At 42.5% G+C, this 23,929-nt stretch overlaps 2 protein-coding genes across 2 annotated transcripts in view; one reads left to right on the plus strand and one right to left on the minus strand.

Annotated features, from left to right (window-relative positions):
• Positions 1 to 3,996: 3,996 nt before the first annotated feature.
• On the minus strand, positions 3,997 to 4,861 carry LOC129401999 (basic salivary proline-rich protein 1-like). Its single transcript, XM_055125904.1, has 2 exons — positions 4,736 to 4,861; positions 3,997 to 4,623 (listed from the first exon to the last, which is right to left on the minus strand). The coding sequence occupies exons 1-2, from the start codon at positions 4,859 to 4,861 to the stop codon at positions 3,997 to 3,999; spliced, it is 753 nt and encodes a 250-aa protein (XP_054981879.1).
• The window catches only part of KIF27 (kinesin family member 27), a 129,390-nt gene continuing 109,590 nt past the window's right edge, over positions 4,130 to 23,929 (plus strand). The window contains exons 1-3 of the mRNA XM_004600099.2: positions 4,130 to 4,243; positions 13,362 to 13,746; positions 22,347 to 22,547. Coding sequence (XP_004600156.2) covers positions 13,449 to 13,746; positions 22,347 to 22,547 — 499 coding nt within the window. The 5' untranslated portion in view covers positions 4,130 to 4,243; positions 13,362 to 13,448. The remainder of the gene's footprint in view (positions 4,244 to 13,361; positions 13,747 to 22,346; positions 22,548 to 23,929) is intronic.

Genomic DNA, 23,929 nt, shown 5'->3' on the forward strand with positions numbered 1-23,929 from the left:
GCCAGGTGTTCAGCAACCTGGATGTAGGGGGACCATTGTGGTGTTGGGGATCAAACGGAAGGTCATATACATGCTGGTTATTTGCTCTTCTCTTACGACATCTTCTTAACTGATTTTAACAGGATTGGGCTGGAGCAATAGTATAGCAGGTGGGGTGTCCATATGTGGCCAAACAGTTGGATCCCAGGTATCCGATATGGTCCCCTGAGCATGTCCAGGAGGGATCCCTGAGCACAGCTGGGTGTGTCTCAGAAAAATAATCTTTTTTTTTTTTTACTTTTTGGGTCACACCCGGCGATGCACAGGGGTTAAGGGGTTACTCCTGGCTTTACACTCAGGAATTACTCCCGGCGGTGCTCAGTGGACCATATGGGATGCTGGGAATCGAACCCGGGTCGGCCGTGTGCAAGGCAAACGCCCCACCCGCTGTGCTATTGCTCCAGCCCCTCAGAAAAATAATCTTATGGACATCTTATCTGTTGATAATGACAGTGATTTTGTAAATGATTTTCAATTTAGGATATCTGCCTAATAATTTTTAAAGAATAACTATATTATAATTGAATAAAGGTTTTAAAAACCGTTCTTAAATATGGGAAAAGTTATTTCATTAAAATTATCACAGTTTTTAAAATTTTATAATAAGTTGGATTATTGTATTTTGGGAGCTACCCCTAACAGTGCTCAGGGGCTACTCCTGGCTCTGTGCTCAGGAGTGTCCCTGGCAGTGCTCCAGGGGCCATGTGGTGGTGCCAGAGACTCAAACTGGCATGGACAGGTTACAAGGCCTTATGCCCTGTACTACCTCTGGCCCTGGATTGTTTTTTTTATGTCACTAGCTAGTCAGCACCTCATTACCTTTCTGCTAACAGAATTTTAAGTACCATGTTAATTTTATGAGAATCAGGAAAAGGCCTCCTTTCCTCAAGAACTTTACTGCCACCTGCTAGAAATTTGTCATAATAACCTTATAAATCATGACCAACCGGATTGATTGCACTGCACAGTTTATACTACTGTAAGCAGTGATATGTGTCTAACAGAAAAAGTTCTTTGTTTAACAGGGAAATTAAATTTATCTCTTTGTTGGCTAGTTTTAGCAGTTTTAATTTCAGCTATTTTTTTTTTTTTAATTTCAGCTATTTTGTGAGACATTGGATAGGGGATTAGAGAATTTTGTGTCTGTCCTTGCCTGCAGGTTTAGGCAAAAGGGGAAGGATCTTGTGTGACAGGCAAGTATCCTACCTGTTGTACTGTGGCTACAGTCCACCATCAACCCTTCCTCATGCTTGTGCATTGGTTGGGAGGAGTAGTGACTGCCATGACTTAGGAAGTATTTTTGCTCTTTTTTGGTTTTGAGGCTAAACCCAGCAGTGCTTAGAGGCCACACCTGGTGGTATTCTGGGAACCACATGCAGTACAGGATTATGCTACAGCTACATGCTTAGCCTTTTTACTATCTCTGGCTACTCATTTTATTTGCTCCAAAGCATGGTAAACAATGACCCTTAAGGAAGTCTAGAATTGTGAGTTCTCTGCAATGTAAAATGATCAGAGTCCAGTATTCTGTCCTAAGGGGAACCACTATGCTTACTGTCTTGGTTCATTATCAACATTTTGGTGGGGATAAAGGGTGGAAAAAAGGCAGGGGAGCTCAGGGGTTACTCCTAGCCCTGCATTGAAGAATCACTCCTGGCAGTGCTCAGGGAGCCATCTGGGATGCCAGGAATTGAACCCAGTTTGGCTGCATGTGAGGCAAGTGTCCTATCCATTGTAGTATCTCTCCAGTCACCTCAGTTTGACTTTTAGTACTGAACAGCCCGCTGAGACTATTGGATGTGACCCTAGTTAGAAAGGTGTTACACACACACACACCCCAAATCTTTGCCATTTGCAGCTTCAATGAAATCTGAACAGATTTTACTAATAAGTGAAGATGGAGAAGAACAAATACCACATGACTTTGCTCATATATAGAATGTAAAGAAACACAGGAGAGGCCAGAGAGCTGGTACAGGGGGTTGTCTCTCAATTGGATCCCCAGAACCACATGGTGAGCCGGTCCGGGAGAGAACCTTGAACACCTGGGTGTAGAGCCCAAACAACACAACAAACAAGGCAAAGGAACAGAATAAACAAAACAAAAACTATTTGCAGAACTGATGATATGCCAGAGAGGGATGTAAGTGGGGGCAGAGTGGAGGAAGACCAGAGGACTGTGGGGGCAGGGTTTATAGATGCTTTGCTCTGGGCATCTTATATTTGGAGAAATATGAACATGTACTCCTAAACATACACAGTGATGAAAGTCCATACTACTACTTAAAAAAATTAAGGCTGCATCAAGGTGTTTTAAACTAAATTAGGAGAGTTAAATATAGAACTCGCTATGGTTCAGGACTCAGAAGTCCACTTTTGAGGCTTATTATATCAAAAGGAACTAAAAAACCATTAAAAAATACTTGATATTGTATCATGCTAAGTGAAATGAGTCAGAGAGACAGACATAGAAAGATTGCACTCATCTGTGGAATATAGAATAATAGATTATAAGACTAACACCCAAGAATAGTAGAAATAAGTACCAGGAGGTTGTCTCCATGGCTTGGAGGCTGGTCTCTCATCCTGGGCAACTCAGAGAAGGGAACACCAAGTAAAATGTGGTCGGAGGTCATGTGGGGGAAGGGTGATGCGGGCCGAATATAGACTAGAGACTGAACACAATGGCCACTCAACACCTTTATTGCAAACCACAACACCTAATCAGAGAGAGAGAACAAAAGGGAATACCCTGCCATAGTGGCAGTGTGGGGTGGGGGGAGCGATGCTGGGTTTACTGGTGGTGGAGAATGGGCACTGGTGAAGGGATGGGTTATCGAACTTTGTATGGGGGAAACATGAGCACAAAAATGTATAAATCTATAACTACCCTCACGTTGATTCACTAATTAAAAATAAACTATTAAAAAATACTTGATATATACAACAATATTTTTACATTGGTCATGTGGTTGGAGCAAGCCACGTGTCCACTATCAGATGAATAGATAAAATATGATATAGCCACACAATGAAATACTATTTAGCTATACAAATGAAGCGTTGGTTTATGCTTTAACATGAGTAACATGTCATAGCCTGGGAAACATTGTTAAGTCGAAGAAGTCAAACATAAAAGGTCACAGACTGCATGGTTCTTAGAATATGAGATGCCCTGACCAGATCATTTCAAAGACACAGAAAGCATATTAGTAGTTTTCAGGTGGTTGGGGGAAGAAAGGGGGTGGAAAAGCAGCTATAGTTTCCTTTTGGGATGTTGAAAATGTTTTGGAAGAAGACAGAAGTGATGTTGCCTATACTTATGTCTTTAGCACCTCTGAATTGTACACTATATCATTATTTCATTTAATCTAATTCTATTTTTTGTTTGGCTATACTGCGAGACTATGCTCCAGGATCACTCTGGGATGTCTGGGATCGCACTCAGGCCTCCTGCATGCCAAACTCTTACTGAGCCCACTGGCCCTGAATTGTATACTTAAAAAGTGTCCTGCAATGTTATGTTTCTCTCATGTTAAAACTTACTTCAATTAAAATTATTGATAGAAGAGAAACTGGTAACTAGGATACTGAAATTCATAGTTTGTCGCATTCTTTTCTTTTTTTGTTTTGGGGACACACCCCGCGATGCTCAGGGCTTATTCTTGGTTTTCCACTAACGAACTACTCCCAGCATGCTCGGGGCACCATATAGGATGCTAATAACAGAACTGGATTCGGCCGCATGCAGGGCAAAACCCCCACCGCTGTACTTCTCTGGGCCCGGTCACATTCATTTTTCAGACTTTGGACTGGGTAGCTCTAGCAGACTGCTAAAACATCAATTTCGTCTGTGGGTGCTAAATTCCAATTTGGCAGGAAAGTCGATGGGGCAGGGACTGGAGTAGCGAGGCGGGGCCTGTAGGCGGGGACGGAGCCTGAGTCCTGTGGGCGGGGCTAGGGGCGGAGGGGCGGGGCCTGCGGCCTGCTGGCGGGGCTAGGGGCGGAGGGGCGGGACCTGCGGTCTGTGGGCGGGGCGAGAGGCGGAGGGGTGGGGCATACAGCCTGTGGGCGGGGCGCGGCGCTTCCGGGGTTTCGCTGGTTGCCGGGAGAACGCACGACAACAAAAGGCGCGGCGGCGGCGGCGGTTATCCGCTGGGCCTGCTCTGCGCTCGCCGCCGGAGGTCGTGGCTTTCTGGAGCCGGTCAGTATGCGTCCGTCGGGCCGAGGCGGGCCGTGGGGTGTCCGGCAGTCGGGGTCGCCGCTTAGGGGGTCCAGGCCCAGGACTGGACGCGACTGCGGGTGCGGCGCCCCGGGACTGAGGGAGGGAAGCCCGGCGCCGGTTCGGGGTAGCCGGACCTCTGGGGTCCCGAGGCCTGCTGGGACGGAGGGGCCTCTCTGGGGATCCCGAGACCTACGGGGTCGGAGGGGCCAGCAACCCCGTCGGCCGCCCCGCCCCCCGGCCGCCCCGCCCCCCGGCGCCCGCTGCAGCCCGTCTCCCGGCAGGTCTCGGGAAAACGTTTCTGTTTCTACTCTCCCTTTGTTTCTGAAAGCACAAGGCACAGGTGCTTGGAAACCTTGTGCCTTCAGGTTTTAAAATCAATTAAAAATGACGCGATGATCAGATGTTTATCTTGCCTTCGCTTAGATTTCAAAAATAATCCGGGTGGGCCAGCCAGTTCCCGCCTGTTTTTACATTATTGGTGATACAGCCCTGCTGCATCTGAGGACGAATGAAACGATTTGGAGATTTGGAAGAAAACCCTCTGCGCCGGAGCTCACCCTGTGCGTGGCCGATGGGGTTAGGTCCCTGACGCCCCATCTGGTCCCCCGAGCCCCGCTGGTGCTGACCCCCGAGCCAGCCTGGAGAGGACCCTGCTCGAGGTTCCTCCTGGCTCGGGGTCTCTCTTGGTCGTAGTGCCGGAGGTCGCTTGCCCCAGTATCCTTGCCCTACATACCAGCTTGCCCCAGTGTCCTTGCATCCTTGCAGATTCTTTGGAAAAGTTTTCAGCACAATTCGTTGTAGAGCCTTTTAGAATCCAAGAAAAGATCTAAGATTATTCTTTTTTTCAGCGCAGTTTCACCGGTGATGAAAACTACCGTGATTATGTATACCTGTTTGTTTTGGCCACTAGAGGTAGATGTTGACTGTGTTTTGGGATTTTGCGGCTCAAGGGAGCTAATAATTTTTTTTACTCTCAACAGGCTCTCAACAGAGTGATGTAAATGTTGTTTTTATTTTTTTAAAAATTGATTCTTTTGGGGCTGAAGCAATAGCACAGAGGGTAGGGCGTTTGCCTTGCACGCGGCTGACCAGGATTCGATTCCCAGCATCCCATATGTTCCCCCGAGCACCGCCAGGAGTAATTCCTGAGTGCATGAGCCAGGAGTAACCCTTGTGCAATGCCCGGTGTGACCCAAAAAGAAAAAAAAATTGATTCTTTTTAGACTATGCACAGAATTATTGCACAGTACTGCTGTTCTTTTTAATGGCTAGTGACTATAACGTATGTCAAGATTCATGCATCAATAAGATTAATACTTCCCATGGCAAGTAGTGCTGAATATATTGTTTTTGTTCATTCAAGTCCACTAGGTTACCTAGTATTGTTCAATGCTGGCCTTTCCTAAAGGGCCCATCTCCACCTCAAACTGATAATTTTTCGTCATCTACACCTACACATTGTTACTATTATTTATGTGTTGTTTTTTAAAGCTTTTGTATGGTATGAATCAGTTGTTTTCAGCCTCATTATATCTGTGGATTTGCATTGTGGACCATCAGTTGAAATCCATTTGACTTAACTTTAATATACAAGTTTGTTTGATGGCCACACCCAGTGGTGCTCAGGGCTTACTCTTGGCTGTTTGCTTAGGGACTCCTGGTGGTGCTGGGGGATCATATGGGGTGCCAGGCATCTGACCTGGGTTGGCTTCATGCAGTGAAAGGCCTCCTCGTATACAAGTTTTTGTGTAACTGCAGATTTTCATTTCTCAGTTCCTAAGAGTGGAATTGCTGTGTCATGTGACAACTGCTTACCTCTTTACTCCCCCAACCCCCGTTTTGGTGCTGTGTTTTGCAATGGTGAGGGGCTACTCTGAGTGCTGATGAGGGTTGTTGGCAGTGCCCAGGATGTGGTGATGGGGATGGAGCCTGTCTTCCTGCATGCAGAGTGTGCATACTAGCCCTGTGAATGGTCTTTTCCACTCTCTGTTGAACAAACTGCCAGACACCTTTTCATAAAGCTGCATTATTTTGCATTCCCATCAGGAGTTTTTGTTTTCTCTAAATTCTGGTCAACACTTCCACAGTTTGTTGTTGGGCAGTTAATGAACTTTCGTTATTGCTGCTTCTCTGGAGAAAACACCCAGTCCTGCTGAGGGCCTTGGGGATGACAAGTATTGAGGACCTTTGGCACGGCATGGACTCTAGAACCTGGGGCATATCCACAGTTCACTTATGATCCCTCTGATTAAAGGCCGTTAGTGGGCATGTGGTGGTGTCTCATTGTGATTTTAGCTGCAGTTCCCTGCTCCTGCTGCTGATGCTATTTTGCATCTCCGCATCTGCTCAGTCTTTTTCTTTGGTTTGGCACACAGTAGTGCTCAGGACTTACTATGTGCCCACGGATCACTCCTGGCAATGCTTGGGGGACCATTTGGAGTGCCAGGGATTGAACTCAGGCTGGCCATGTGCAAGACAAGCCCCTGCCTGCTGTACTGTCACGCCGTCAGTGAGTTTGTTGTTGTCCAACAACAAACCGTCACTCACAAGACAGGCCCCTTGTTATTCAGGGCCATCCCAGCATTGCTCTGGGAGCCATCAGGATTACACTGGAGGTATTCAGGGGGCTCTTAAGGTGCCAGACATCTGACTCCACTCCTTATAAGGCATGCACCTCTCCTAAGCTACTTCCCCAGCCTTAGCCTTTATTAGTCTTTTTTAGTCTTTTATTTATTTTTGTTTATTATTATCATTACTATCATGGGGTGGAAGGGGGTATTGGATCCTGGCAATGCTTGGGGGACCATTTGTTGTGTCAAGGGTCGAATTCTGGTCAGCTATTTGCAAACAAGCACTTTAACCCCTGTACCATGTCTCTGACCATGTTTTTCATTATTATTTTGGGTTTTGGGTGCCATGCTTTGTGGTACTCAGGCACTCTGTTCAGTTTGGTGGTAGGCAGGGAGTGGGTGGTGGGGTGGGTGGTGATGCTTGGGGGGACTAACCCACCAGGGCCTCCTGCATGCAAAACATGTGCTCCAGCCTATTGAACTGTCTCTCCAACTCCTACTTATCTTTTGTCTTTTGTTTTTGTTTTTTTTGTTTTGGGGTCACATGCCAGTACTTAGGATTTCTGAACTGACCTCCTCATATGCAAAGCAGGCCCTCAGCCCTTTGAGCTATCTCTTCAGTTCATCAGTTTCATCCTTTCAGAGGCAAGTGGGTAGGTTTGGGATCACACCCAGTGATGTGGACCATATGGGATACCAGGGATTGAACCCAGGTAGGCTGTGTGCAAGACAAACACCCTATCCCTTGTACTATCTATACAGCTCCCTCCAATGATTTTTAAGTCACTGTATGCTGTAGTACACTGTCTTGATTATTGTTGCTTGTTTAAAACATAAAACATTGGTTGGTTGCATGTCTTCTCACTTTGTTCTGCTTTTCCTGGTGGTTTGCTGTTCTCTGTCTTTTGAATTTCCATATGAGTTTTAAGATTATCTTGTGAATTTCTGCCAAGAAGTCAGCTAGGATTTGGGAAAGAGTTAAGCAAGATTTTGTGATTAGTTTGGGGGGGGATGTTGTCATCTTAACAATGTAAAGTCATTTGATCAATGAACATGAGAAATTTTTTGTCTTTTGTTTTTTTGGGTCAAACCTGGCAATGCTCAGGGGTTACTCCTGGCTTGCATTGAGGAATTATATTCTCTTGGCGGTGCTCAGGGCACCATATGGGATACCAGGGATCAATCCAGGTGAGGTACATGCAAGGCAAATGACCTATCTGCTGTACTGTCTCTCCAGCCCCCGGACATGAGAAAATTTTCTGTTTATATCGATCTTTGCTTTCAGTGATATTTGCAAGTCTTCAGTATTTTATAAATCTTTGATTTTTTTCCCTAGATGTTGTATTCCTTTTGGTCCTATTATAAATGAATTAGTTTCCTTTTCTTTTTGATGGGGGATACTCTAGTTTGTCCTTCAGAGGACCACTAGTGCGAGGGGTTGAATCTATGAATCCATATACATGTACTTCAGCCCTTTGAGCCATCTAGCCAGTCCTGGCATTACTGTTTAAATTTATTTTTCACATTCTTTCCTGTCAGAGTAGCTACTGTATTGATATTTAATATATTCCATCAGAGGTCTTCAGAAACAGTTTACATAACTTAATAGAGAAGCAGCTTTTCAATTAGATTTTCTTCAATTTTTAAAATTTCAGGCACCAAGATTTACAGTACTGATAATGGCAGGGTCTCGTGCCAAAAGCATTTGAACACCCTCCCCCTATGTCTGCTTCTCTCACCATGTCCCATGCTCCCTTCCTGCCCACCCATCCTATTCTCCATCCCCCTACAGGGATATACTTCCTGTTAGAGACAGCTCAAAGTTTCTGTTGCCTTTGAATATTTGTTGTTTCTTTTCTTCTTTTTTCCTACTTTATTTAAACACCATGGTTTACAAAGTTGTACATGATGCATTTGTTATAGGCATTTCATATTCCAACCCAGTTCCACCACCACTGTCATCTTCCCTCCTCCATTGTCCTATTTTCTCAACCACGCCTCAAACCTGCCCCTGTAGCGGACCCAAAATAATTTATTATCATTTTTTTGCTTTGTATCTTCATTTATTGGTAATTCTTTAAACAATTATGACAGATTAAATTTTCTTCTGATAAATATTAACAGTTATTTTATATAAACAGTATATATATAAAAATACCTTTTTATCTGTACCTTTTTTGGTAAGCTTAAATAGTTACTCTGGAGTTACGATAAGTGGTTAGACAAGTGGCTTTTCCCTAGGGACTATACTTCCCAGACTGCAGTTCTCAGGCTATGTTAGCTTTTCATAGCCCCAGAAGGTTCTTTTCAATTGCTTCCTTTGGGTCAGAGCCTGTTTCATGCCTGTACTTTGGACCAATTTAACTTCTTGTGGACCCTTAAAACTAAGTCCCATGTCATGGTCAGGGTAGTTTGCTCCTTGCCCCAAATCCACCCAAGACCCCTGGGGGGCCACCTTCTGGGGTGTTAGAAATTAAAAGCCAATCATAGAACAACTGAAGCTTAAGACTCAGGTAAATACAACAGATGCCCAGAAGTTTCAGGATACTGCATACTAGTATTTTTTGGAGCCCGTTAACTCACATATTGCAAAAGCAAAGCATTAGCTGTCTTCTTTTATCTATATAAAAAGAGAGACTGCTCTAAAATAAAAACATACAAAAGGCGTCAAGGAGAGAAAAAGAATATATTTTATTACTTACATCATAATGCAGTCTTTAACTAAAGTTTCTTAGATCATTTAAAACAAGCACATGAATTTCAAACCAAATTGTTTATATAGTCCTATTCTTATAACTTATGTATATTCATATAACTTTTATACAGATGATTAAAAAACATTATTTAACATTTAATCAAAGGGATACATTTGTCCTTCAGGTTTTCTTCCTGGGACATGGGACAGAAGTAATGCTATCTCATCCACCCGTTTATCATTATGGAACCCATATTGGGGTGCTATACAGTAACATAAAAGTATGAACACCAGGCTTCTCATCTCATTTGCCATATATTTGGTAAGACAGTTCTAATAATATAAGCACTTATAAACCACTTTTTCACATTTTTTTTTAATGTAGGGGTACTGCTGTTTAATTAAGCTCATTGAATTGGGCATGAACTCCACATTACTTTTAAAAAACTTTTTTTTAATTGAATATCCATGAGGTAGACCATTACAAAGCTGTTCATGATCCAGCACCCATCCCTCCAGCAGTGTACATTTCCCACCACCAAGGTCTCCTGTTTCCCTACCACCATCCCCCAACACCCCTCCCCCCAGCCTCCCTCTATGGGAGGCACTTTCTTTCTTGCTTTCTCTCTCTCCTTTTCCTTTTGTGCATTATGGTTTGCAATACAGGTGCTAAGAGGTCATGGTATTGTTCAGAGCATTTGGTATTTTTATTGAGTTGGTAAGGCTGGCGTAGCTTTTCAATTGGGTGGCAGCTTTGGGCTCTGCAGAGCCTTCCAGAAGGACAGGGAGGTGGGAGGAAGTAGCCCATCCCAACCTGAGAAAGCCTGGAGATTTCAGTCACAAAACCCGAATGCCCGAATTTTCAGCAGATCATATCTTGTTGAGGTCCATCCTGAGACAGTGAAGTCAGGCCAGGGAGTTTCGGATTGTGGAAGCAAGTGACTGCTGGGGTCTCTGCTTGGGCAGGCTCTTGGCCAACCCACCTCCCTACAGTTTACCCTGGTCTGTTCAGCCATGCACGGGTTTAGGATTAATTGCAGCTTTTGGTCTCTTTCACAATTTATCTATGGGTCTCTGAAATAAGGTCAAGTAAATGAGCTTGTATAGCTGAACCAGAGGTGGTTTGTGGGTGTGGCTCCCACATACCTAAATTTTGGCTGTTTAATTTCTTGATAAACTTGGCCTCAAGTTGTTGGGGTCCGACCAAAGGCACAGCGGCAATTTTGGGGTATCTGGAAGTCTGAAGAAGGCACCATCAGGCTGCTGATGCACTCGTCCCGCAAGTACAGGTTGACCTGCTGGTGGCATCATTACCCCCCACCCCGCCCCTTACTGATATGTTTTAAAGGGCAGTCAGAGCTAGAAGCATATTAGCTGGTGTTTTCTTAGTCTTCCTCTGGCTCAGTACTTTCTCTGCCTCTTGGGAATGCTTCTTTATCATTTTCTCTATTGCTTTTTTTTTTTTTTACTTCTTTTTTTGGGGTGGGGGGAAGGTCACACCTGGTGATGCTTAGGAGTTACTCCTGGCTTTGCACTCAAGAATCACTCCTGGTGGTGCTCGGGGGACCACATGGGATGCTGGGACTTGAACCTGGGTCGGCTGTGTGCAAGGCAAATGCCCCACCTGCTCGATTATTGCTCCAGCCCCTATCACTTTTTTTTTTTTAATGAGAGATATGTTGGGACTGGAGCGATAGCACAGCGGGTAGGGCGTTTGCCTTGCACGCAGCCAACCCGGGTTTGATTCCCAGCATCCCATATGGTCCCCTGAGCTCTGCACTCAGGAATTACCCCTGTGCATCGTCAGGTATGACCCAAAAAGCAATATATATGTATATATATATATATATATATATATACACATATATATATATATGTTGGCTATCTCTTTCATGGGTGTTATTGAGGTTGAAGTGCTTCCTATTCTGACTCATAGCGAGGCTTAATTCCTGTGAGCTTCGCTTTCTCTTTGTTTCAGCAGGGATCCCCTTCTTCAGTTCTGAGTCCTTGCGGTTTATTGGTAAATGCTGGCAACCAACCCGGGTGAAGAGGCCTGATGCACGAACACCTCGAGGATTAAGAAAGAGACAGAAATGGGAGAAGAAGCATGGGGTCAGGGCCAATAGCCTGGTGGACTGAGACCAAAATAATCTACTTTATTTTTACTTTTTGGGTCACGCCTGGCGTTGCACAGGGGTTACTCCTGGCTTATGCACTCAGGAATCACTCCTGGCGGTGCTCAGGAGACCATATGGGATGCTGGGAATCGAACCCCGGGTCCACCACATGCAAGGCAAATGCCCTACGCGCTGTGCTATCACTCCAGCCCCCTAATTTACTTTATATTGCTTGTTACCACTAAATGACTAATGGACTTTCAAAAAATACTTCAGTAAAAGAAAATTTGTGAAAAGTGTTGCATCTCACCATGGGAACATTAAGTCTTTGTCTGGGGTTTACTAAGCTATTGTTGCTAGTTGAGCCTTCTGTGTTAATGTTTTTTTTTAAATCTTGTTTAGTTGGCTTCTGCATTTCATTCCTATCCAATCTGGTATGTTCCTACTGAGATGTTAGTATTGTAGAGTTTGGGATGTTGCTTGGTCGAATTTGTGACTGCATGCTCAAAAAAAAAAAAAAACCCAGAATATTTAACTGAGCAGTGAGCTTACACAGTATGATTGTGGGATGTGGGGGTGGCTTCCAGGGTTCCTGGAAGTATGACTGGGTTGGGGAAGGAGGTTACTCACCTCCCACTCTGAGAAGAGAGTTCTCATCCCCCAAACCCAGTGCACCTGAAATTCTCAGTAGTCTTGCTTCTCTGTGGAGCTCAGTTTTGAGGTGGTGGAATCGGGCCACAGGTATGATGGCAGCTGTTGGTGTGTGAGTGCAGCTGCTGGGGCTTTGGCAGGGTGGGAACTTGGTCCAACTACTCCTGATGTCACCCTGGAGGCCTCAGCTGGGGACCAGTGTATTTGAGAAATTTTTGCACCTAGTTTAATCACTTCTAAGATTTAACAAGTCTCTGAGGTTGGGCTGATAGATGAGCTTACATGGTGGTGGTGGTAGAATGTGGGTGTTGTTTTTTTTCTTCTTATTTATTGGCTAGTGGCCACATCCTGCAGTGCTCAGGGCTTACTCTTCGCTCTGGGCTCAGGGATCACTCCTTACTGGTTTGGGACTATATCGGGTGCTGGGATTGAAGCAGGATTGGTCCGTGCAGGCTAGCACCATATATGCCGTACTATTATCCCACTATTTGATATTTTTTACTGTTACTTTAAATATACCACATATGAGGACATCATTCCACAGCTTATGTACAGTGGCCCATATGGGCATTGAACCTGTAACCTGATAAAATTTTTGGTTACAATTTTAGTTTTAAATTTATATTCACTTAAATACTTAAAACCATTTTTTGTGGTTTATTTTAAAGTTTGTGGCAAAAAGATGATGCTATGAAAATAATACTCAGGGGGTTTTAATACATGTTACAGTAACAATAATTTCATTGTCTTAATATTTTGATTCCAATATTTAATTTAGATAAAGAGCTGAGTCAACCTCTTAGCAGATAGAAAGAACAGCTTAATGGTATACTTATTACATAGCTTATTCATCTAACAGCTCATGGCCTCCAACTCATAAGATTATTTGCAGCAATTTCAGACATATTTCTTCTATTAATCATAGGTATATTTTTAAAAGATAGATTCACTTATGATAGCTCAAATTGAAACAAAATGCTTTAATTGCCTTTGCCTTATAAGATGGTCAATTTATTAGGATGAAGGAATCAATAATGAAACTTTGTTTTTATTTTGATATACAGGAGTCCAGATCTTACGTAAAATGGATGTTTCTCCCAGTAGATACTGAATTTAAGTAGAAAAATCTATTTAGTAAAATCTAAGCTGCCATGGAAGAAATACCTGTAAAAGTTGCTGTAAGAATTAGACCTCTGCTGTGCAAAGAAGTTCTTCATAACCATCAAGCTTGTGTGAGAGTTATCCCAAACACCCAGCAAATTATCATTGGGAGAGATAGAGTCTTTACCTTTGATTTTGTTTTTGGCAAAAATTCCACTCAAGATGAAGTTTATAATACATGTATAAAGCCCCTAGTGTTGTCACTCATTGAGGGCTATAATGCAACTGTTTTTGCTTATGGACAAACTGGATCTGGAAAGACGTACACCATTGGAGGAGGCCATATTGGTAAGATTCTCCTACTCTTCTGAGTTTTATTTGAGACCCTAAAAGAAGATAAAGTATTCCAGTGCCCCCTATATTCTAGGCACCTAGCATATGAATCAAGTAGAATTTATGATAGATATGAGTCAGTGCAGTTAAATTTTGTCTACCTTAAAATCCCCTTATAAATTCTGAAAGTGCTGCATCAAGGATGTAGAGTGGTTGGGGAGGCTTCACTGTGTGGTAAGTGTCGACTACTTCCATCTCTGAGCTAGATTTCCATCTTAAATACTCTTCTAGGACATATCATTTCTCCTGCTGTAAGGTTGGTTTGGAAAAGATGGAACCACAGGGTTTTAGAGCTAGAAGGTACACTGAAAATAATTCTCTTCCCGTATAATTGGCAGCTCCAGTCTCAGATCGCTGATGGCTGTGTTGAATCAACCAGCAACAGAGCTAGATTTGAATGATAGTGCTGAGATTCTTGAATATATTGGAGTTTTTATTTTGGTTTTGTTTTTCAATACAGGCAAACTTTTGAATGCATCATTGTCTAAATAAACATTTCTGTGGACAGAGAGAGTGTGTCTGGGGGTTAAAGTGCTCAGCTTGCATGCCGTTGACCCCTTGGATTCTTGCCTCTTCACTGAATTGGTCCCCCAGGAGAGACCCCTAAGAATAGAGCTGGAGTAGGCTCTTTGAGCCTCTCTGGGTGTCGTCCACATCTATCCTCTCCCTTATCCCCTACCTCCCACCTCCCCCCCAAAAAAATTAGTGTTCCTAAAGTAGCCAGTACTGTGCCCGCCCCCACCCCTGGGGGTGCTAGACTGAAGGGAGGGGCAATTGTCATCTCAGGTGCAATTGGGGGAGCCTTTTCTGTTTGTTTGTTTAAGGTAAGTCCATGGGTCACATGGAAAAGTGGGAGGCGGACCAAATGAGTTGTTGAATCTTTGATCTAGATTTATCCTTAGTGTTCTATATATTAATGTCTCTTAAATTTTTTCTATTTTCATATTTGCCAAATTTAGCATATACAACTTTCAGGAACACCTCTCATTACATGGAGCATCCTGGACTGGAAGGGAAAGTGACTGCGTGGTTTGAGGCTTCCCTCGTTTTATATATTTTATTTGAAGGGGGAGGTATTGGGATCATACCCAGTGGTTTTTGGGGCCATGTGTAGCTCTGCTTGGGGACTATATGCTGTACTGGATTTGGGTTGTCTGCATGCATGACAGGCATCTTAACCCCTGTGCTACCTCTCTGACCATGAGGAACTGCTCATTTTGCAACTGGATGGCCAATAACTAATTTGGAGGTCTGGAGCACATTTTTGCATGCAGAATCCAGGGTTCAGTCTTAGTATATCCCCTGTAGCCCTAGCATGTAGTCAGTAATTCCTTGGGCATTGTTGGTGTGACTCAAAAACCAAAAAAAAAAGGTAAAAGATAATGTTCATTAACTCCCACTCCCATCTTTTTAGAATCACTGTTACCAGGAGTAGGTATTAAAGATATTTTAAAGATATTTTAAATCTTTATTCATATTAAAATATTAAAGATATTTTAAAGGTTATCTTAGTGTTCCATAACAAAGTTTCAGTTTTTCTACTAAAAGTTACGTGTTTTGAGAGAATTTTTGCTTTTTTGAGGGGCAAGTGCTCTAGGATGATAAGAATTCATAAATACTATACTAATGGGGGGCTGGAGCGATAGCACAGCGGGTAGGGCATTTGCCTTGCACGCGGCCGACCCGGGTTCGATTCCCAGCATCCCATATGGTCCCCTGAGCACCGCCAGGGGTAATTCCTGAGTGCAGAGCCAGGAGTAACCCCTGTGCATTGCCAGGTGTGAACCAAAAAGCAAAAAACAAACAAACAAACAAAAAACAATACTATACTAATAGGAGTTATAAAATATACTGTATTTTGGAGGGAGGGCCACACCTCGCTGTGCACAGGGCTTACTCCTGACTCCGCTCAGGGATCACTCCTGGCCAGGCGTGGGAGGACCATGTGGGGTGCCAGGATCGAACCTGGGGTGGCCGAATGCAAGGCAAGCACTCTGCTGTATTATTGCTCCAGCCCCCAGCCCCAATAATTTTAAAGTATATAGTTATGTGGCTGTATAAACAATCATAGATTTTTCAATTATCCCTTGTTTGTGGATTTTTTTCATTATGTCAGAGAGAGCTGTTTATTCCTGTTACACACCCCTAGTGACGCTAATCTACTTTGTCACTAAGCTTGTTTATTTTATATATTTCATAGAAGTGAAACATTCCTTTTTATGACAGTATTTCCTTATTTAGATATGTCACACTTTGTTTATCTGTTCATCTGTTGAAGGACACAAGATTGTGTCCTTTTTTTTTGACTATTGTGATAAATATTGTGTCTTTTGAATTTGGGCGGAAGAGATAGTACAGTAATGGGTAGGGCATTTGCCTTGCACACTGCTGGGTTCAATCTCTGGTTCCAAATGGTTCCCTGCACATTACTGGGTGTGGGACCCAAACAAAACAACTATAAAAATCTTACATTTTTGGGGGGTGGAGTGGGACTTGGAGCATACCTGGCAGTGTTCAGGGATATTCTTGATTTTGTGTAACCCCAGGTGGTGTTTGGGAAACCCTTTGTGGTGCCAGAACTGGAACTAGGATCGTGGAATGCAAGCATCTTAATCCCTGTACTATCTGTTCAGCTCCTCTGACTAATTCTTGTTTAACATTAATGAACAGGTGTGAATATGCTTTTGTTTTTTAATTTAAAATTTTGAGGGGGGATTTTTGGGAATCATCCAAATAATATTTGCTCTGCAGTTTTTTCCCTACATATACCTGATACCTGTTTAGTAGTAAGTGCATGGTATAACATGGTTAGCTAACTAGTCTCCTCCTAGTGCATTTATTAGATTACTCAGAAATTTTTTCCCAATTGTGAGCAGTCTTTGCAGATACTTATAAAACACATTTGGATATATGCATGTGTTTCTGTTTAGACCTGTGTCTGAAACAAAGGTAATTTTAAAACTTTTTGTACTTTGGATGTTGACCATTCTCCAAAAGCTTTCCTAGTTTGCACTTATATAATGTATGGGAGGATCAGTGGGCTCACTGGAGGAAACTGGGCAGGCTCATTTTCAGTATTTTATTGCCTTGTTTCATCCAGTAATTTTGTCTTGTTGACTTATTTTGCTTAACAGTGTACTCAAATTCCATCCATGTTGTACCAAACACAGCATTTTATTTATTTATTTATTTATTTATTTGGTCACCGGGTAGTATTTTGTTGGGTGTATATACCCCAACTTCTTTATCCACTCATCTGTTGGATGCTTGGATGGTTTCATATCTTTGCTTATTGCGTTTAGCATTGCAGTGAACATGAGCATGCATATTACTTTTTGACTTAATCTTTTTGTATTCTTGGAATAGATACTAAGGAGTGGAGTTACTGGATCTTAAAGTAGTTTTGTTTTCACTTTTTTGAGTACTCTCCATACTGCCTTCTTTAGAACCTCGATCAGTCTGCCATCCCACCAAGAGCACGGGGCGGGGGTGACTTTTTTCACTGCATCCATCAGCCATAGTTATTTCTGGCCCTTTTGATATAGGCCATCCTCTCTGGTGTGAGTTGGTATCTCACTGTTATTTGTATTTCCCTGGCAATCAATGATAATGAACACTTAAATATTCCTGTTGGCCGCCTTTATGTCTCCTTTTGAATGTATTGTTAAAACTCTTTCTCCCTTTTTGATTGTCTTTGTTGAGTTTCATGAGTGCCTTATGTATTGGATTGGAGCCTTTTGTCAGCTGTATAATGTGCAAATATCTCCTACCATTCAGTAGGAAGTTTTAAACCATGGTTTCTTTCACATTGTGGAAACTTTTTAGTAGTCCCATTTATTTTTGCTTTTTTTTTTTTTTGGCATCAGATCATTAAAGACAGCTGAGTCCTTCCAGTCTTTTGAAACCTGTTCCATTTCGACATTCATCTACACTACAGTCGAAGCATCACTTTTCATGTAAGATGAAGTAAAATAGTAAGTGGCCTGCACTTTGCCAAATGCTGTCACTGTCACTGTCATCCCGTTGCTCATCGATTTGTTCAAGTGGGCACCAGTAACGTCTCTCATTGAGAGACTTATTGTTACTGTTTTTGGCATATCCAATACGCACGGGTAGCTTGCCAGGCTCTGCCGTGCAGGCTCGATACTCTCGGTAGCTTGCTGGGCTCTCCGAGAGGGGCGGAGGAATCGAACTCGGGTCTGCTGCGTGAAAGACGAACGCCCAACTGCTGTGCTATTGCTGCTCATTTTTGTTTCTCTTTGCATAGGCCAATTAGTAGGTTTGATATGCACTGTCATCTTGTTTTTAGGTCCCTATGCTCTTGGTCTTCCACCAGTTTAGCTAGTCTTTTATTTCTGGGTTTTTTTTTTTTTTTTGGTTTTTGGGTCACACCTGGCGATGCACAGGGGTTACTCCTGGCTCTGCACTCAGGAATTACCCCTGGCGGTGCTCAGGGGACCATATGGGATGCTGGGATTAGAACCGGGGTCGGCCGTGTGCAAGGCAAATGCCCTACCCTCTGTGCTATCGCTCCAGCCCCTAGTCTTTTATTTCTGTTCCTTCTAAGTGAACCAATAAAGTTCTCAGAGCTGTTTTTAGTGTTCTTTCCTGACTTTCCCTTTTGTCCTTGGTCTTATCCATCTTTACACCATCTATCTATTTGTACCTGACCACTTCCTTTTCTTCGTCTTCGCAGTGCTGGGGAATCAAACCTGGGGCCTCACACATGCTAGACAAATGAGCTACATTTCCAGCCCCTGATTACCAATTTTTGTTTTCTTTCTTTCTTTTTTTCTTCCTGTGTGTGTGTGTGTGTGTGTGTGTGTGTGTGTGTGTGTGTAGGGTATGAGTGTGTGGGGCTACACACCTAGTGGTACTCAGAGATTACTCCTGGCTCTGTGCTCAGGGATCACTTCAGGCAAGGATTGGGGACCACATGGAGATTGAACCTGTGTTCAAGATGGGGTTTACACTATGCGCAAGGCAAGTGCCCTACCTGCTGTACTATGTACCTATTCAAAGTTCCCAACTTTTTACCTATAGGTACTGTAGTAAAACAGAATGAATGACCCTTTTCTTCAAATCAGTCTTTTTTTTATATTTTATTTATTTTTAATTAGTGAGTCAGCGTGAGGGTACAGTTACAGATTTATACATTTTTGTGCTCATGTTTCCCCCATACAGATTTCGAGAGCCCATCCCTTCACCAGTGCCCATTCTCTACCACCAGTAAACCCAGCATCCCTCCCACCCTCCCCAGTCCCGTCTCCCCCCACCCCAAACTGCCACTATGGCAGGGTATTCCCTTTCGTTCTCTCTCTCTGATTAGGTGTTGTGGTTTGCAATAAAGGTGTTGAGTGGCCATTGTGTTCAGTCTCTAGTCTACATTCGGCATGCGTCAACCCTCCCCCGCATGACCTCCGACCACATTTTACGTGGTGTTCCCTTCTCTGAGTTGGCCAGAATGAGAGACCAGCCTCCAAGCCATGAAGTCAACCTCCCAGTACTAATTTCTACTATTCTTGGGTGTTAGACTCCTAGTCTATTATTCTATATTCCACAGATGAGTGCAATCTTTCTATGTCTGTCTCTCTCTCTCTGACTCATTTCACTTAGCATGATACTTTCCATGCTGATCCACTTATATGCAAACTTCATGACCTCATTTTTTCTAACAGCTGCATAGTATTCCATTGTACAGATGTACCAAAGTTTCTTCAACCAGTCATTTGTTCTAGGGCACTTGGGTGTTTTCCAGATTCTGGCTATTGTAAACAGTGCTGCAATGAACATATAAGTGCAGATGTCATTTCTACTATACTTTTTTGCTCCTTTGGGATATATTCCCAGAAGTGGTATTGCTGGATCAAATAGGAGCTCAACCTCTAGTTTTTTGAGGATCGTCCATATTGTTTTCCAAAAGGGCTGAACTAGTCGGCATTACCACCAGCAGTGTAGAAGGGTCCCTTTCTCCCCACATCCTCTCCAACAGTGGTTGCTTTTGTACTTTTGGATGTGTGCTAGTCTCTGTGGTGTGAGGTGGTATCTCATGGTTGTTTTGATCTGCATCTCTCTGATGATTAGTGATGCAGAGCACTTTTTCATGTGTCTTTTGGCCATTCGTATCTCTTCCTTGGAAAAGTTTCTGTTCATTTCTTCGCCCCATTTTTTGATGGGGTTGGATGTTTTCTTCTTGTAGAGTTCAACCAGTGCTTTATATACCATTGATATCAACCCCTTATCTGATGGGTATTGTGTAAATATCTTTTCCCATTCTGTAGATAGTCTTTGTATTTTGGTCACTGTATCTTTTGTGGTGCAGAAGCTTTTTAGTTTAATGTAGTCCCATTTGTTGATCTCTGTTTCTACTAGATTGCTTAGTTCCGTGTCATCTTTGAAGATACCTTTATCTTCAATATCGTGGAGGGTTTTGCCGACCTTGTCTTCAATGTACCTTATGGTTTGTGGTCTGATATTGAGGTCTTTAATCCATTTTGATCTGACTTTTGTGCATGGTGTCAGGTCTAGGTCTAAGCCCATTCTTTTGCATGTGGTTGTGCCAGCACCATTTGTTAAAGAGGCTTTCCTTGCTCCACTTCACATCTCTTGCTCCCTTATCAAAGATTAGATGATCATACATTTGAGGTTGTGTGTAGGGATATTCCACTCTGTTCCATTGGTCTTCGGCTCTGCCTTTGTTCCAGTACCATGCTGTTTTAATTGTTACTGCTTTGTAGTAGAGTTTAAGGTTGGGGAGGGTGATGCCTCCCATCATCTTTTCCCAAGAATTGTCTTAGCTATCCGTGAGCGTTTATTGTTCCATATAAATTTCAGGATTGCTTGATCCATTTCTTTGAAGAATGACATGGGTATCCTTATAGGGATTGCGTTGAATCTGTATAATGCTTTGGGGAGTATTGCCATTTTGACAATGTTTATTTTCCCTATCCATGAGCAGGGGATATGTTTCCATTTCCTCATGTCCTCTTTTATTTCATGGAGTAGCGTTTTATAGTTTTCTTTGTAGAGGTCCTTTACTTCTTCAGTTAAGCTAATTCTGAGGTATTTGATTTTCTGGGGCACGATTGTGAACGAGATTGCTTTTTTCATGTCCCTTTCCTCTGTCTTATTGTTTGCATATAGGAAGGCCATGGATTTTTGGGTATTGATTTTATAGCCTGCGACTTTACTGTACAGGTCAATTGTTTCTAAGAGTTTCTTACTAGAGCTTTTAGGTTTCTCTAGGTATAGTATCATATCGTCTGCGAATAGTGAGAGCTTGTCTTTAAATCAGTTTTTAACAACCCTTCTCACTATGACTTTAGATGAACCTTGGAGTCATCCTTAGTTCATTATTCTTTCTCAAATTCCACATCTCATCTGTCAAGAAATATATTTTTGGTGCCATACCCCAAAGTGCTCAAGGTACCATTACTGCCATGTTTTATCTCAACTCCCCTGTACTCCCAGGTTGCCACACTGACAGTATAAGTGGCTTCCCAGCTTAGACAGATGCCCTTCCAGAGATATGCAAAACACATTTGCTCTAAATACCAACTTACCACTTTAATAATTTTCATCGCATTGTGAATAAAACTTGAGTCTATTGTGTGGTTTTGTGAAGTCTGACATGATCTGACTTTTGTCAGCTCTTTGTCCTCATCATCCCTCATCACCTCTTTCCTGGTCCCCTCTGTGTGTTTTTATGGTACACACCAGTGGAACAGCGTCACAGTGGTTGTGCTGTCTGCAGAGCTCACCAGATCTTCTCTGCCATCTCTCTCTCTTCTTTTTTTTTCGCTTTCTGTCATTTTTCCCCAAAAAACTTCATTTTATAAAAGCACTGTGAATTACAGAGTTATTCATAGTTGGGTTCTTTGCTTATATACTAGCTTCACAATGATGCCCAGCGTATGTTTCCCATAGTTGCAAGTAGCACTGTCATCCCATTGTTCATCAATTTGCTCAAGCGGGCACCAGTAACGTCTCAATTGTGAGACTTGTTGTTACTGGTTTTTGGCTTATCGAATACACCACGGGTAGCTTGCCAGGCTCTGCCATGCGGGGGAGGGATACTCTCAGTAGCTTGCTGGGCTCTTCGAGAGGGACAGAGGAATCGAACCCAGGTCATCTGCATGCAAGGCAAACTTAGCCCTACCCACTGTGCTATCCCTCTGGCCCAACTTTCTGTTTTGTTTATTGATGATTTCCAGGATTCTAGGAAATTACCTAGAATATAGTATCAATTAAGTAAATAATTATTGATGAATACTTGGGTGAATTTTAGATAAGGTCATACATTTGAAAACATTGACATAGGTTTCATTGTTTTTTAAAAATTACAGAGATTTATTATTTTAAAATTGTACTATTCTTAGAGCTGGGATCAAGGTCTTGTATGCAGAGCATGCACTTTACAACATTATGGACCCTTTTGCCCCCAAATTATGGAGGTCAAAGACAATTTAGCTTAATTGCAGATGAAACTTAACTGGAGTGGTTTGTTTTATTTTTTTAAAATTTGAGATGATTTTTTATTTTTTCTAATTTTTTAGCTTCAGTTGTGGAGGGTCAGAAGGGTATCATTCCTCGAGCTATCCAAGAAATATTTCAAAACATCTCTGAGAATCCTAACATTGACTTTACTATCAAAGTGTCCTATATAGAAGTATACAAGGAAGACCTAAGGGATCTTCTAGAATTGGAGACATCTGTAAAGGATCTTCACATCCGAGAAGATGAAAAAGGAAACACAGGTAAAGTAGCCATCTTAATTGATAGCTTTTATTAAGAAGCGGAATGAGTGATTTATTTTCTGTTTATATTCCAATGAATGTGTGTGTGTGTGTGTGTGTGTGTGTGTGTGTGTGTGTGTGTGTGTGTGTATGTGTGTGTGTGTGTTTGGGTTTACTCCTGACTTTATGTTCAAGATCACTCCCGATGATGCTCAGGGGACCATTTGTGGTGCTGGGGATCAAACTGAGGTAGCTGCATGCAAGACAAGAGCATTATGTAAGACAAGAGCCTTAACCCTGTACGAGTTATCTTGCTCTTTCCAGTGAAGCTTTGAAAAACAGAAGAGATGCAAAACAAATTTGTTTCTATTTTAGAATTGGATAGCTTACCAATATCTATTAAATTACCCAGGTGAAAAGTCAAAGTTTAGACTGTATCTTTAGACTGGTTGAAAAGATGAAGTAATTAATTTATAATTCAAGATATTTATTTCCTTATCCCTCTGCTGATCTTTTTTTTTTAAGTCTTATCTCCTGGTGCTCAGGGGGTACTGCTGGTGGTACTCGGGTTCATATGTGGTCCTGGGATCCGCCTGTTTTGTTTGACCTACTATACTGTCTTTTTGTTTGCTTATTGTACTATACCCCACCGGTGTTCAGGGCTTACTTCTGACTCCGTGCTCAGGGATAACAAGGATATGTTCTAAGGAGACCAACTATGGTAGCAGGGAGTAAACCTGAGTGGGCCACATACATATAAAGTAAATGCCCTACCCACTGTATTTTCTCTTCTCATTGTTTTTATTTATACATACATATGGACATATGAGCATATGTATATGGATGTATTATATATAGCACTTCACTGTCGTCTTGTTGTTCATCGATTTGCTCAGCAGGCACCAGTAACATCTCTATTGTGAGATTTGTTGTTACTGTTTTTGGCATATTGGATATGCCATTGGATAAGCTTGCCAGGCCCTGCTGTGTGTGGGTGGGATACACTTGGTAGCTTGCTGGAATCAAACCCGGGTCGGCCGTGTGTAAGGCAAATGCTCTGCCCGCTGTGCTATCGCTCCAGCCCCTATTGTTATCATTTAAAAAATTTTTTTTACATTTATTATACATATACATATAAACACATATAATATGTTTTGGGACCACATCCAGGGCTACTGTTGGCTCCGTACTCAGGGCTACTGTTGGCTATGTACTCAGGGATAACTACTGACAGCCTTGGGGTCTATTTAGGGTGTCAAGGATTGAACCCAGGTCAGCTGCATGCAAATGCAAAGCAAGTGCTTTACCCATGTACTGTGTCTCTAGCCCCCCGCCCCTTTGATTTTTATTACAGCACACCTTTTGCTTTTCCTTTTAAATTTTATTCATTTTTGGCAGTGCCA

Source organism: Sorex araneus, chromosome 1 (genome assembly GCF_027595985.1).
Source record: "Sorex araneus isolate mSorAra2 chromosome 1, mSorAra2.pri, whole genome shotgun sequence".
Taxonomy (NCBI): Eukaryota; Metazoa; Chordata; class Mammalia; order Eulipotyphla; family Soricidae; genus Sorex; species Sorex araneus.

Excerpts from the sequence above, each read along its gene's own strand:
- LOC129401999 (XM_055125904.1), bottom strand. The coding sequence starts at position 4,861 with ATGGGGCGTCAGGGACCTAACCCCATCGGCCACGCACAGGGTGAGCTC. Across the intron at positions 4,624-4,735 it reads AGGGCTGTATCACCAATAAT|GCACAAGGTTTCCAAGCACC; the intron begins GTAAAAACAGGC and ends TAAAACCTGAAG.